Here is a 15,217-nt window from a genome sequence, read left to right as displayed (position 1 = left end):
AGTTTTTATCTTGCCTTGAATTTTATCAAATGCTTTTTGTATTGAGAGATACTATAGGTTTCTTCCCAAATTTTTTTTTTTTTTTTTGAGATGGAGTTTCACTCTTGTCACCCAGGCTGGAGTGCAGTGGCATGACCTCAGCTGACTGCAACCTCCATCTCCCAGGTTCAAGTGATTCTCCTGCCTCAGCCTCCCAAGTAGCTGGGAGTGCAGTGGCATGACCTCAGCTGACTGCAACCTCCATCTCCCAGGTTCAAGTGATTCTCCTGCCTCAGCCTCCCAAGTAGCTGGGATTACAGGTGCCTGCCACCACGCCCAGCTAATTTTTGTATTTTTAGTAGAGACGGGGTTTCACCATGTTGGCCAGGCTGGTCTTGAACTCCTGATCTTTTATGAACATGGTAAATTAAATAATAAACATTCTGATTATACCATCCTAGATTCCGAAAAGAAACACATGTGCTGAGCATGTTCATTTATTTATTTATTTTTATATAAACACAATGAGATTTAGTTTGCCAATGTCTTATTAAAGACTTTTTGAATCTATATTCATTAGTGATACTGACCTATAAATTCTCTATTGCCTTTGATTTAGGTATCACAGTAGTAGTAATCTCAAAATGATATAGGAAGTTTTCCTTCTTTTTCTGTAGAATGGAGTGCATGAGATTGGGATTATCTGGCCCTTGAACATATGAAAGCACCCATAAAGCCACTGCTGGCCTAGATCAGAGTTTCCCAACCATGGGCACCACTGACACTTTGAGCCAGATAATTCTTCGCTGTGAGGGGCTGTCCTGTGCACTGTAGGATGTTTAACAGCATTCTTGCCCTCCACCCAGTAGATACCAGTAGCATCTCCATTCCCAGCTGTGACAAACAGAAGTGTCTCCTGACATTTCTGGATGTCTCCAGGAAAGGGAGAGGGTGCAAAATCACCTCTGATCATGAACTACTGTCTTGGATTAACATCTTTAATGGTCATAAACCATTCATGGCAAGTTATTCTAGTAAACTATGCACTTCATCCAAGTCTTCAAATTTATGGGCATACAATTGTAAATAATAGTCTCATTTCCTACATTTTCTCCGATTACTCATTATACTCCTCATTTCACTTCTAATTACCTTTCACTCATTTCTTTTCTTTTTCAATCAATCTTACCAGACTTAAGCCCATTTATTAGTCTTAAAATAAACAGCTTTTAGTTTTGTTGATTTCTTATATCTTTTTCTCTTTCATTTATTTGTATTCTTCAATATATTGTTTCCTTTCTTCTATTTATCTTGCATTTACTGTTTTTACTGTTTCTTATCTTCTTGTTTTAGACAGTTTTGTTTATCAACTTTCAATTTCTCATTGTAAGCTCTAAATATTGTTTAATATGTAATATAAATTTTATCCTTGAATTATTCAGAAATGTGTTGCTTAGTTTCCCAACACGTATTATGATATGTAGAGGTATTTTAGCTATATTTTATTTCAAATTATTATTGCACTGTGGTCAGAGAACATTGTAAAATACACATTCTTAGGAATATGATGAGAATTCTTTTGCATATGATGGAAGCAGTCACCTTCTACAAATATTCCGTAATGTGCAAACATCCTTATTGGATGCATGGGTCTACATTGAGCCACTGGATCAGTGTTCTTTAAACCAAAGGGTGACAACTCACTAGTAACACACAAAATGAATTTAGTAGGATGTGACCAGCACTTTTTTTATATGAAAAAGGATAGAAATCATCAAACTGAATTTTTTTTCACATTTTAACAACTCTAAAATCAAGTATTAATAGCTCACAGAATGACTAGCATAGCACATAGTTCAATAGCAGCAATTTTTTATTTTCTAGTACAAAAAATCATGTAGCATATTATAATCAAAAGTGTTGTAGAGTGGCCAGGCACGGTGGGTCACACCTGTAATCCCAGTACTTTGGAAAGCCAAGGCGGGTGGGCCACCTGAGGTAAAGAGTTCGAGACTAGCCTGGCCAACATGGTGAAACACTATCTCTACTAAAAACACAAAAATTAACCAGGTGTGGTGTCAGGTGACTGTAATCTCAGCTACTTGGGAGGCTGAGGCAGGAGAATTGTTTGAACCCGGGAGGCAGAGGTTACAGTGAGCCGAGATCACGCCACTGCACTCCAGCCTGGGTGACAAGAACAAAACTGTGTCTCAAAAATAAATAAATAAACAAAGTAAAAAATGAAAAGACAAAACCATTAGTTTAAAAAAAAAAAAAATGGAAGAGACCTCTCCAGGAAACTAGATGAATGCAGATGCATGGTGCATAGGGACGATCCACATGGTCTAACCGGCAGTTGGAAGCACAGATCTGGAGCTCAGACGATGTACAAAGACACTAAACATGTTGTTTTGGTCCTCCAAAGTAAATTCAAAACAAATTAAAAAGTTAAATTTAAAAAGGAAAATCATAAAAATTAGAAAGAAATCAGAGTGAATTTTAAAAAAAAGAAAATGGAAAAGGCAACAAAAACAATTTTTAGAAGCTAGAAAGCATATGGGCAAGTGGTAATTGATTTAACAGACTCAAGAAAGCAAACTCCTAACACAGCAGTGTGAAAGCAAAAAGGCAACCCAATTTACACCTCAGGACACCCAATAAAACAGAAATTGGTAGCACAGTATAATAAAGAGAAGACTGGCAATAGGGAGGTTTGTTCAAAGCCTGTGTAAAAAGGAGTTCTCCAGAATCCCTCCCCAGCTCTGCCCAGAAGGGCAATACCCACCCATCCCCAACTCTCCTATTGGATGATTGGAGGATTTTTCTCTGGGGAAGGTGCAACAGTCTCTTCTTTGAGGAATACCAAACTCAGCCAAAGATGGGGAAACCAAACTCAAAGAGGCTAAAGAAAGAATTTCAGGCTGGGCACAGTGGCTTGTGCCTGTAATCCCCACACTTTGGGAGGCTGAGGTGGGCATATTACTTTAAGTCAGGAGTTCAGGAGTTCAAGACCAGCCTGGCCAAAATGGTGAAACCCCATCTCTACTAAAAATATAAAAATCGGCCAAGCGTGATGGCGCGTGCCTGTAATCCCAGCTCCTTGGAGGCTGAGGCAGGAGAATCACTTGAACCTGGGAGGTGGAGGTTGCAGATAGCTGAGATCACGCCACTGCACTCCAGGCTGGGGGACAAGAGCAAAACTCCGTCTCAAAAAAAAAAAAAAGAATTTCAAACAGAAGACTGAAATCTCCATCCTCATCCTCAACTCAGCTCCCAAAATTCAAGCAGTCAGGAGTTCACCTTCAAAGCAGAGGCTCAGCAAAACCATCTCAGGGAACCCTGGGCAGCCCAAAAAGAAGGATCTGAAAGTTTAAAACTGGAATCCACCAACAAAACAGTCCAACATGTCACCCTATAGCAAACACTGCCCACATGCTAGGAGCTCAGGACAGCCTTTTAATGACCTATTTTTAACAAGAACAGACTATCTAGGACCACACTCATAGGATTCCTCCCCTAACATGAATGATAAATCCAAAGCAACAGGAGAAAGAAGCACCTGGAGGAAGACAATGCAAGAAATGGAAAAGTACTTTTTAACCATGAAAAATATTTTCAGAAAGATAACCGCTATTAAAAAGATCCACGGTAGGGAGCAGTGGCTCACACCTGTCATCCCAGCAGTTTGGGAGGCTGAAGTGGGCAGATTGCTTGAGCCCAGGACTTCAAGACCAGCCTGGGCAACAAGGTGAAACCACGTCTCTACAAAAAATCCCAGCCGGGCGCGGTGGCTCAAGCCTGTAATCCCAGCACTTTGGGAGGCCGAGACGGGCGGATCACGAGGTCAGGAGATCGAGACCATCCTGGCTAATATGGTGAAACCCTGTCTCTACTTAAAAATACAAAAAACTAGCCGGGCGACGAGGCGGGCGCCTGTAGTCCCAGCTACTCGGGAGGCTGAGGCAGGAGAATGGCGTAAACCGGGAGGCGGAGCTTGCAGTGAGCTGAGATCCGGCCACTGCACTCCAGCCTGGGTGGCAGAGCAAGACTCCGTCTCAAAAAAAAAAAAAAAAAAAAAAAATCCCAAAATTAGCCAGGCGCGGTGGCACACCCCTGTAGTCCCAGTTACTTGGAAGGCTGACGTGGGAGGATCACCTGAGCCTGGAAGGTCGAGGCTGCAGTGAGCTGTGATTGTGCCACTGCACTCCAGCCTGGGTGACAGGGAGCGACCCTGTCCAAAAATAAAATAAAAAATAAAAAATAAAAAATTTAATTTTCAAAAAAGATCCACAAAACAAGAGTTGGATAATTTTTTAAAGAAATACACTCAGATAATTTTTTAACTTGATAATGGAAATGAAAAGCTCAGTAGGAAGGTAGGAATATAAAGGTGATTAAATTTCCCAGGAAGTAGAACAAAAAAGACAAAGAAATAGGAAGTAGGGTGTGTATGGATAAAACAGCCCCCACCACAGCAGGTCCCATGCAAAAGTGTAAGTTTCAGAAGATCTTAGGACTTTCATAGCCACACTACAAATGACAATAAAATGAAGCAAAGTCTTCAGAACTCTTAAGGAACATTATTTCCTACTGAGAATTTTCTATCCAGCTATCAATCCAGTGTCAGGATATATTAAAGACATTTCAGGCATTAAATGGCTTGAAAGCTACACCTCCAGTGCGACCTTACCTAGGGAGCTAGGAGTAGATGTGTTTGCCCTAAAAGGGAGTAAACCAGAGAAGAGAAAAACATGGCATCCTGGAAACAGGGCTTCCAACAGAAGAGAAAAAATCAAGGAAATCCCAAAAAATGTTGGGAAGGAAGACTCTGAGCTGCAGCTTTGCACTAGCTGAAACGGGCAACCAGAACCGTGACAGGAGGTCAGGTGCTCCAAGAGAGGTTTCTTCAAGAAGAAACTGATAGAATTACCTCTGCATCTGAAAATATCACAGAGAAGCTGAGGTTAGAAAAGAAATGCTGAATGAAAGTTTAATAAGAAATAAATTCATAGAAAAGTAAACATAGGAATAAACAAAATAGACATGAAATCCAGAAAAAATAAAAAATTGTGCAAGGAAGAAGTCATCGTACTTCACCCTACGGCTCTAGGAGGAGGATTTACATAGTCATAATAATGAAAACCGTAACTATGATACAAGGATGGAAATGTAGGAAGTCAGTCTGCTTGTGTGGAGCCAAGAGGATAAAAGAGTAAATTATTTCCTTCCATTTGGGGAAGTTAACAAATAATGCCTAAACTTGAAAAATAAATTAAGAATTAGCATTGGAACCCTGTTATTTACACAAGTAAATACAAGAACTAACTATAAGAGGTGAAGAGGTTGCTGGGAGGACAATGAGGGGGAAATAGAGAGGAGAGAGGGATGGAAAATGAGGGCTGCTGTCATTCTTAACATTCTTATAACTATATCCATGTTAGAGAGTAAAAAAGAAAAAAAATTGAAAATGTCTTTATTTGGTTATTCTCCAGCTGCTCTTTTCAGCATTTGTGTATTTGATTCCTTTCTTATTTTCTACTCATATTAAACACACTTATTTTACAGATTTTGTCAGCTACTTCTGTCATCTAGAGTTTCAGGTCTAATCATGCCATCTGTATGACACTCAATCATGGTGGCTCCTCTTCTCGGGAGTTTTCTAGTATTGGATTGTGAGCTCACCTTTGGTGGGGCTGCCTGCACAGGACACCTGCTGGGCCTTAGTCAAAGTTCCTCTGCACCTGCTTCTTTCAGGTGCTCCAGGGGTATTTCCAACCTAGGACCACGTCCATGTTACTATCTCAGCTTGAGGGCCCCCAAGCTAAGTTCAGGGTATACATTCCCAGAATGGATGCCCTGGTGTGTCTCCTAAATTCTCCTCCTGGACCTGGGCACTCATTTCCCCAGCTGCCAGGAATGAGGACTGCTGATGGCCGCATCCCTTTCCCAGAAGCCCCCTCCACTGAAGGACGCTGCCTCCCAGTGGTTGTACATGTCCCTGCGGCAGCCCACGCCAAAGACTGGTCTGGCCCCCATGCTTCACCTGGAAGCCATCTCAGCTTCCAGGTCCCTGCGGGACAAGCCTCTAAGGCAAGAACACTGCGGTTCAACCTCCCCTCTGCCAGTCCTGGCTCCCCGCAGGTGTTCTTCCTGACAGCCTCCCTCAGCCCCTCACCCCACTGCCAATAAACCTCCTGGAGGGAAGCTGAGTCTCCGAGTCTATTTCCCAGGGAATCGACCTACAAAAATTCCAAACACAAATGTACATGAGGTCAGTCTCACGGTTCTGAATTCCAGTGAAGGCTCCCCCACGCTCATCCCCTCCTCAGTCCACACAGAAATACTCTGACACAGATGAGCTCTTCATTGTCTCTGGGCTGCTGGAGGTGTTTATTCTAGTCCACACTTTCATTGAAAGTAAAGTCCTTTTAAGGAATTTATTACTAGTTTCCTCTATCCGCCTGGTGCTGGCCAAAGCATTTGCTACTGACTGAATTGTGTGTCCTCAAAATTCAAATGTTGAGGCCGGGTGTGGTGGCTCACGCCTGTAATCCTAGCACTTTGGGAGGCTGAGCGGGGGCAGATCACCTGAAGTCAGGAGTTCGAGACCATCCCGGCCAACATGGCAAAACCCTGGCTCTACTAAAAATACAAAAATTAGCCAGGCTGGGTGGCATGTGCCTGTAATCCCAGCTACTCAGGAGGCTGAGGCAGGAGAATTGCTTGAAACTGGGAGGTGGAGGTTACAGTGAGCTGAGATCATGCCACTGCACTCCAGCCTGGGCAACAGAGCAAGACTCCGTCTCAAAAAAAGAGAATTCAAATGTTGACGCCCTAACCCCCAGTACCTCAAAATGCAGTTGTACTTGGAGATGGGGTCTTTAAAGAGGTAATTAAGTTAAAGTGAGGTCATTAAGGTGGGCCCTAATCCAATATGTCTGGTGTCCTCATAGTAAGAGGAAATGAGGACACAGACACACACAGAGGCACAACCACGCAAAGGCACAGGGAGAAGACGGTGATCTACGAGCCAACGAGCAAGGCCTCAGAAGAAAGCCAACCCTGCTGACACCTTGATCTTGGACTTCCCACATTCGCCAGCAGGAAGGAGGCATGGACATCAGACATGGGAGAAGGTGGACAGGGAGTAAGAGTTTCCCCTGCTGGGGTTAGGAGCAGGGGTTCCCTCCCTACCTCTGGCTTCCTCTGTTCCTTCTGTTTCTCAAGACTTCCGCATCTCAACCCACAGCACAAGGCACTGGGAAGTCACCTCTTGTCCAAAAGGGAGCTACACCAGAAATTCACCTGACAGAGGCAATTCCTAGAGGACCAAATTACAGCCCTGGGATATCCACAGACCAGAAAGCCCCTTCTCAACCAACTGCTTAACAAATATGATGGGAAAAAGACTGAGAGGCAAGAGGAAGAACCCTGACAAATGTCCCAAAGGGCCCCTGCCAGCAAGGACCCAAGCAAGAAGGGACAAGGGACCCTGGGCATGAGATGAGCCCACCTGGGGCTCACTGCCCAGCTACCCTGTGTCACCGCCATGGCTGTGCGACAGGGGCACCTAGTGCTAATGCACCCTGGCCGCGCTTCCAATTAAATGCTGTGTGAAGAAGGCACTGAGAAGGCACGCAGGGCAGGCAGGCAGCTGCTGAGACCCCTCCCCCACTCCTGGCTGGAAACAGCAGCCCACTGTGAGCGGAGACTCAGGGAGATGAGTCCTCCTAACAGCCTCAGGCGAGTCCCTGTCAGTAGAAGCCTGGATGCTTCAATCAGGGGCTGGGGGGATGCTGGGCAGTGCAGTAAGCAGGAGGGGTGAGAGAATGAGCTCCTGCATCCCCACCATTTACAAAGTTGAAGATGCTCTCTTTGTTTCCTTTGTCTGGCATCTCTACCTGCAAATGTACATCCTCAGCCTGCTGCAACCACAGTGCCCAAGCAGGGCAGAACTGACTCCAGTCCAACCAGCGTCTGAGTGTCCACTGTGTTAGCGGCTGAGAACACTGCCTGAAGAAGACGGGCCCTGGTGTGGAGGAGTGCACATGAGAGCCAAAAGCAATAACAAGATGATTCAAGTATCGTGCATCGAGTTCCTGATCTATGGGTGTCCATGGGGCTATGGGGGAAGGGAGGTGTTCCAATCAGCCTGGAAGGCTTCCCAGAAAAGGTGATCTTTCATCTTGATCTGGAGGGATAAGTAAACTTTTGCTAGAAAAAGAAGCATGGAGGTGAGGAACCAAAGGCATCTGAGATGAAGGGAAGAGCAGGGACGTGGGTTTGGGGCAAGAAACAGGACACAGCCTGTGGTGCCCACAAGGAGCCTCTGGGAGCTGCAGCCGGCAGTGCATGGGGATGGGAGGAGGTGAAGCCAGCCAGGAAGAAGGGGACAAGATCATGAAGGACCTCGTGGTAAGCAAAGTGGCCTGTCTGAAATACGCCTCCGCACTCCATGTGCTGTCTGAGCTCACAGCACAGAGGGTGACAGGTACAGAATCCCTGATCACGTGGCTACAGGGTATGAAGGCAGAATGCAGAGGGAGGGAGAGTTGTCAGGGCAAAGTTCCCAAACCGCTGGTCTGCCTGTTCCTCCCTCCTGGTCTCCACCTCTCAGAAGCAGCCCCCGGGTTTATCATCCCGAGCACACCCACGGGGAGCACACTATCCCTCAGAACACCGCCAGGATGTGGCTCTCAAACTTCCTGCCCACATCCCCTGGCCCCTATACCATTGCTTGCTTCAGCGGCGGCAGCCGGACGCTTGGCAGGAAAATATTCCTGCAGATTCTCCACAATGGTTCCACCTCATACAAGGAGGTGGACACAGGAGCTTGTGAAGAGGCCCGGGGCTGCGAAAAGTCCAGCAAGGATTAGATGCCACATCTGACATGAGGAGTGGCCAGAAGTGTATGCAAGCACCATGCCTGGGCCTGGACAGGCATAGAAAATGTCTTGAAGAGCAGTTAAGACACTGGTAACAAAGGTTGCCGGCAGGAGAGAGAGACTTTAGGACAGGACAGAGATTTGGATTGTGCTCCTTTGGTCTCAGGAATTTTTATCTTGTGTACATCCTGCTTTTTTCAGTAAAATAAATACATGACAAGCAAACTACACAAAGGATCATTCCACATGCAGAATGCCGGCTGCACGGTTAAGGTCTTGGGTCATGGAAGTATTTCAGGAGTAGGGGAAACAGGTGAGTTTAGGGACACGGGCAGAAGAGACAAGGGCTTCACAGCCTTCTTGCATGGAGGAGGGCACAAAGGGAAGAACTGTGATGAAGGAAACTGGCAGTGTCACGGATAAAACTGCTCTGCAGGAACGGGCGCCTGCAGTTGGTATGCCCTCTTTGGGGAGGGGAGTTGTCAGTGAGGAGGCTGTCATGTGAGATCCGTGAAATGGGTTGCCCAAAGGACGTGGGTTCTAGTCCTGAGGAGAAGAAGTTTGAGGAAAAAAGGGGGACAAAAGTCAGGGCAGACCAGACCTGTTTTGTTTGTTTGTTTGTTTGTTTGTTTTTTGAGACAGAGTCTCCCAGGCTGGAGTGCAATGGCACGATCTCAGCTCACTGCAACTCTGCCTCCCCTGTTCAGGTGATTCTCCTACTTCAGCCTCCTGAGTAGCTGGGATTACAAGCACGCACCACCACACCTGGCAAATTTTTGTATTTTTAGTAGAGACAGGATCTCACCATGGCTGATCTCATGGTGTGGCCAGGCTGGTCTCAAACTCCTGACCTCAAATGATCCACCCGCCTCAGCCTCCCAAAGGGCTGGGATTACGGGCATGAGCCACCACACCTGGCCAAGGCCAGACCTTTAAGGCCACTGCAACTATGTCCGTGTTACTCTCAGCACACCAGAAAGTGCCTGAAGAGTCTTATGTCTTTTCCATCTCCCAGTGTGTCTGTCAGACGAGAGAACACCTAAGAAAGTTCCCAAACATTTTTGGCTGAGTTTATAGAAGAATCGTGCAATTTCATTTTATCTCTCAACTATTAGTCTCATAATTTAGAAAGAATAAAAATACATATCTTACCATTTTTAAGGGTTAAGAGTTTACATTAAAATCAAATAAATTATTTTAAAATATCCACATCTAAAAAGAAAATCACTCCTTTCGAAAGTGTTTTTCTAGTTCTTAAATCTACAGCTGCACCTTATTTGTTTGTTTGTTTATTTATTTATTTATTTATTTATTTTGAGACAGAGTCTTGCTCTGTCACCCAGGCTGGAGTGCAGTGGCATGATCCTTGCTCACTGCAACCTCCGTCTCCTGGGTTCAAGCGATTCTCCTGCCTCAGCCTCCCGAGTAGCTGGGACTATAGGCACACGCCACCACACCAGGCTAATTTTTGTATTTTCTTTTTAGTAGAGACAGGGTTTCACCATATTGGCCAGGCTGGTCTCAAACTCCTGACCTCAGGATCTGTCTCCCCGGCCTCCCAAAGTGCTGGGATTACAGGTATGAGCCACTGCTCCCGGTCAGCTGCACCTAGCTTTTGAGTGAGCTTTTTCTGAGAAGATCAGGGTTTGGAGTACTTCTCTAATGGAGCTGTGTATCTTAGGAAAGGTTTTCCCCTGAGAATGTTTCAAATATGCTTTCATTTCCCACAGAACATGCATTGAGTGCCTAAAAATTAACTTGCACTCAAACCTGATAAACAGAGTCAGAATGCATTTTCCTAAATCACTGTAACAAAGATATCAATGGTGTCAAAACCCTGAGTTTTGAAACAGAACTTCTGTTCTCTTTCTAGCTTCATTATTAGAACAGACTTTTTTTCACATTTGGTCATAACAGGATTGCCATTTTCCATGCTGCCTACCGATTATAAACAGAATGAATTTTAAAACCAAACTAGAGCTCTCTCTGAAATATTCAAGATGTATTACCATCTGGTTTTATATCAGCATTTGAACAGATCCAAAATCACTACATTACCAAGTATTATCAAAAATAGTTCACATTAAAAAATAGTTCATGTCCCTCTCAAAGCATACTCAAGGCACAAACTTCAAAAGTCCACCTAATTTTTCAAACTATCCCAGACATATGAATGCCAACCATAATTACATATGTGATTTATAACAAATAACTCAGTAATACTGATATAAGCTAGTTTTATCATCAGATCTTTTAGAAACTACTAACTTGAGAAGACATGGTATATTGATTACCTGGAAGCTTATAGGAGATGAAGGGTAACAATCTTTAACTTGTAAACCACAAATAAAATTTTAAGGCTCCCCAACCATCTGAATGGACCTCTCTTCTCAGCCAAGGGCCCTCCAAAGTTAACCTGAAAAACTGTTTCCAGCCGTGATGGGAAAGGGGACTCAGAGGACACTCACTGTACCCGCCTCCCTTCTGGAATTCAGGAAAAGCTGACCAGCATTAGCATCAACGCAGACATTAAGTCTGATAAGAAACATTTACAGTCTGTTCTCTCTGAAGTCTGCTACCTGGAGGCTTCATCCGCATGATAAAACTTTGGTCTCCATAATCCCTTATCAGAATCCAGAGATTCATTTTTATTGATTCCAGGTGTTTAGATAATAACTTAAGTCTTTCAACCAATTGCCAAACAGAACATTTTTTAATCTACCTATAACCTGGAAGTCATCCACTTCCAGTTGTGCCAACTTTCCAGATCAAATCAGTATACACCTTACAAATATTCATTGATATATTATGTCTCCCTAAAGAGTATAAAAGCAAGCTGCACCCCAACCACCTCAGGCACATGTTTTCAGACCTCCTGGGACTGTGTCACAAGTGTGTCCTTAACCTAGGCAAAATAAACTTTCTCAACTGATTGAGACCTGTCTCAGAGACTTTCAGGTTCACAACCTACAATGTACATGTCAGGTAAAAATACGAATCTTTCCAGTTGACCGAGAAAAAGAGATGTGCCCCCCAACTTGTATCTACCCTCCTCATTTCCAAACTCAAAAGAGCCCACAGCATTTCTTCAGAAGATACTCAGCTAAAAATCAGTAACCATTATTAAATAAATAGAAAATGGCAGCTAAGGAGGTGAAGACAGGAACTCCAGCTGACCCCAGGAGATGTGACTCCAAGACAACTCCCTTAGCAAGAGAATGGCCATAGGATGACCCGATTACCCCCCAAAATTGTAATTGTTTATAAAATATATGAGATCTCGGCCTTGTATGTAAATCTTCAGATAGAATTTATTGTTTTCCAAGAAATATTGTCCTTCCACCTAACTAAAAAAAAAAAGTTTTAAAAAATCTCTCAGTTCATTTATTTCAGTCTTGAGTTCTGATTCCACGCAAGGATGGATGATCTTCCTGCCCCAAATTTTTCACCATCCAACAGTAGCAAGAAGCCATGTCCATAAATACAGTTGCTTTCTCTTCATCATGTTTAACACTCCCGCCAACACATGTACACACACACAACACACACGCATACACTCCAAAACTTCTCCGCCACACCAAAGCATCATATACAGTAATTCTACAGCAATCCACTTAAAAATACTAATTGATTCAATTCAGCCATTTCACTGGTTTGGACAGAGGTGCAGGAAGTCAGAGCATTGCGTTTCATCCATCTCTGTTAACTACCTCCTTCCTTGAAGAGTAGGACTGGAAGTTTTTGTGACACTTTACAAAAATCTTTATTGCCATTTTTGAAATGTTCCCTTTTACTTTAGACACTAATTTAAACATAACTTCGAAAGTCAGTTTATATTGCTTAATCTCTGTTTATTTCCATTCAAAACTAGGAAAAGAATTTCACAAAAGTCTGGCACCATATAAATGATGCTTTGGAAGAGATTTTAAATACTGCATAGTAGAAATACATTTAGGAAACTAAATAGTAAAATCAACAACCCTAACAACACAATCAGAGACCACATCAAGGGTTTAAAATATGAAACACAAACACACACACAAACACTAAAGCTACTCTGTAGTTAAAGTGGAGGAAAATACAATTCACCTTCTACATTCTTTGGTTTGACGAAACCAGAACAAACTGTAAGTAACATGAGAACAAACTGAACGTACTATAGATAACACAAATCATGATATTATATGCCAACACCAACATTTTATTGGCTAGAAGTTAGAGGATTTAAATTAAATACTTGCTGCAAAGAAGGTGTAAAATCATTTTTAAAAGAAAAAGAAAGAGAAGCCCTTTCCACAAAGCCACATTCTAGTTCTGTATGCACTATGCAACTGTCTTTCTTTATTAAAGGAAATGAACAACAGTTTTAAGATAACCCAACTGATCAGGTATAACATGTGAAACCAAAATTTCCTCATAATTTTTGTCTATGATGAGACTTAAGTACAGCAAATGTAATATTACTTTCCCAGAAGAAAGACTTGCCCAATATTTCTTCACATTCAGTCTTCATTCAAACACCCACGTGATAAATCAAAACAGCTTTATCAGGCACATGGACGCGTCTGAGTTACTATTATTCTGTTTGTAAATCGCCTCCCTTCATTCCTTTCCTTTTTCTTTACATATGCAAATTATGGTGTCTGATCCAAAGTCCTCCACCAGCCACCGCAACCAAATTATCCCCTAGGGACATCAATCCAGCTTGTTATTCTTGTTTCAGCATTTAAAAAGTGGGGGCAAGGGGAAGGAGTAGCTATTTTCAGGAATCAGAATTCCCCTTGATTAGATTTCTGGCTCACCGGTAAAAATGTTTATACTTGGGAATGCACTGCCCTCCACTTCTAAATGTTTGGCTGTTTTACAGCCAAGATATGGTACAGTCTTTCCAATATAAATTGCTTCAAGTAATATATGCCTAGTTTTGCAGGGAGCATTTGGTCAAATTTTAATACTCCCTCTTGAGAGCCAACCCAACTTCCAGCAGCAGATCTAACCTTGCAGAATAGAATTTTAAGCAACACGCACACATAACTTGCCTTCTAGCAGACATGGGCTTTTTTCTCCTAATCTGAGGGTTGTCACAGGAGACACCTTGTGTGATGCCTATCACTGAGAAAATAGATCTTTCTGTTAGGTAATAAATTCATCACAAAATGCAGTCTTTTCCCTAGCATCAAAACACACACACACACACACACACACACACACACACCCCACTCGGGTTTCTACCAAGGTTGAGCTGTAACTGACACTGCTTAGGCTTGTGAGTCACTGCACAATTCATAAGAATAAATAGCACATGTACATTTCCATAGGCTGCAAAATGTTAGTCGAGAAAACACATGCCATCGGCCTTCCTAACCCCCAAACAGGATTATCTGGCAGAAACTGTTCCACTTCCTTAGTTTTTCTTCATTGCAATACATGTTTTTGTTTCCATGGCCACCGAAAACTTGAGAGAAGACCCTCCCATTACACTTTCACTAAAATGTGCATAGGATTTTCCTCCAAGCCTTACACAGATATGATCAGGGAAAAGGAGAGGGCTCACTGCAATATTACACCCATCTTCTTGCATTAGGCTCAAAATAAGAATCTTAAGGATATATATGTGTCACGTGTCAGCCCAAGCTGAAGGCATCCAGCAAGAGTATTTTCACTATTCAGTTAGCAGCCAGCATCTACTTCCGCAAGCCTGCATACTGATGAGAGCCAAGGCTCCCAGTCACTCTCCACCTCATCTTCTTACCAGTCTTTCCTCTGCAGAGGACAGAAGCTATTTTACTAATTTATAAGTCCTCTGACTATCCAACCATCTACAAGAATGTACTCATCAATAATAGTCAACTAAAAGCAAAAGCACATCCCACAGGAATTAGAGAATAAAACAGGCAACAGCAGCACATATTGGCCGACGAGACCCTTGATACTCACTAAAGGCAGCCACCGCGAGGGCCAGGGTGACAATGATGGAGAACCAGGACACCCACAATGCCTTCTTCCTGTAGTTCTGGGCTTCATGAGGTTTCAGGCGGGTGCTGCTTTCTAGTAAGCCTGACAAAAACAAGGAGAAAGGGAAGTTAGACATTTCCTTACTAAGAAACCCACAGCAAGAGCTACAATTTCTTACCCAAAGATTGCAAACTAACAGCCCGTGGGCCAAGATGTGTTTTGTTTGGCCCGCACTGTGTTTTAACAATTAGAAGATTTCACATGAAAATCAAGCTTTCTGGCACCCCTTGAAAAATCACAGGCTCTGACAATATGGGCCGTGTATTTCTGCAGGGTAAGAGCAGCTGTCCTCTTTCGAAGATCTCCACAGACCCCACCACTCCTTGACATATCACACC

The 15,217-nt window shown here is 43.3% G+C and overlaps 1 protein-coding gene across 1 annotated transcript in view; it reads right to left on the bottom strand.

Annotated features, from left to right (window-relative positions):
- TMEM163 (transmembrane protein 163) overlaps positions 1-15,217 on the bottom strand; it is a 260,485-nt gene that overhangs the window by 239,723 nt on the left and 5,545 nt on the right. Inside the window, exon 2 of the mRNA XM_033231704.1 lies at positions 14,802-14,921. Within this exon, the coding sequence (XP_033087595.1) occupies positions 14,802-14,921 (120 nt within the window). The remainder of the gene's footprint in view (positions 1-14,801; positions 14,922-15,217) is intronic.

Source organism: Trachypithecus francoisi, unplaced genomic scaffold (genome assembly GCF_009764315.1).
Source record: "Trachypithecus francoisi isolate TF-2019V2 unplaced genomic scaffold, Tfra_2.0 Lachesis_group13, whole genome shotgun sequence".
Taxonomy (NCBI): domain Eukaryota; kingdom Metazoa; phylum Chordata; class Mammalia; order Primates; family Cercopithecidae; genus Trachypithecus; species Trachypithecus francoisi.
This window is presented reverse-complemented; position numbering and strand designations above follow the sequence as displayed.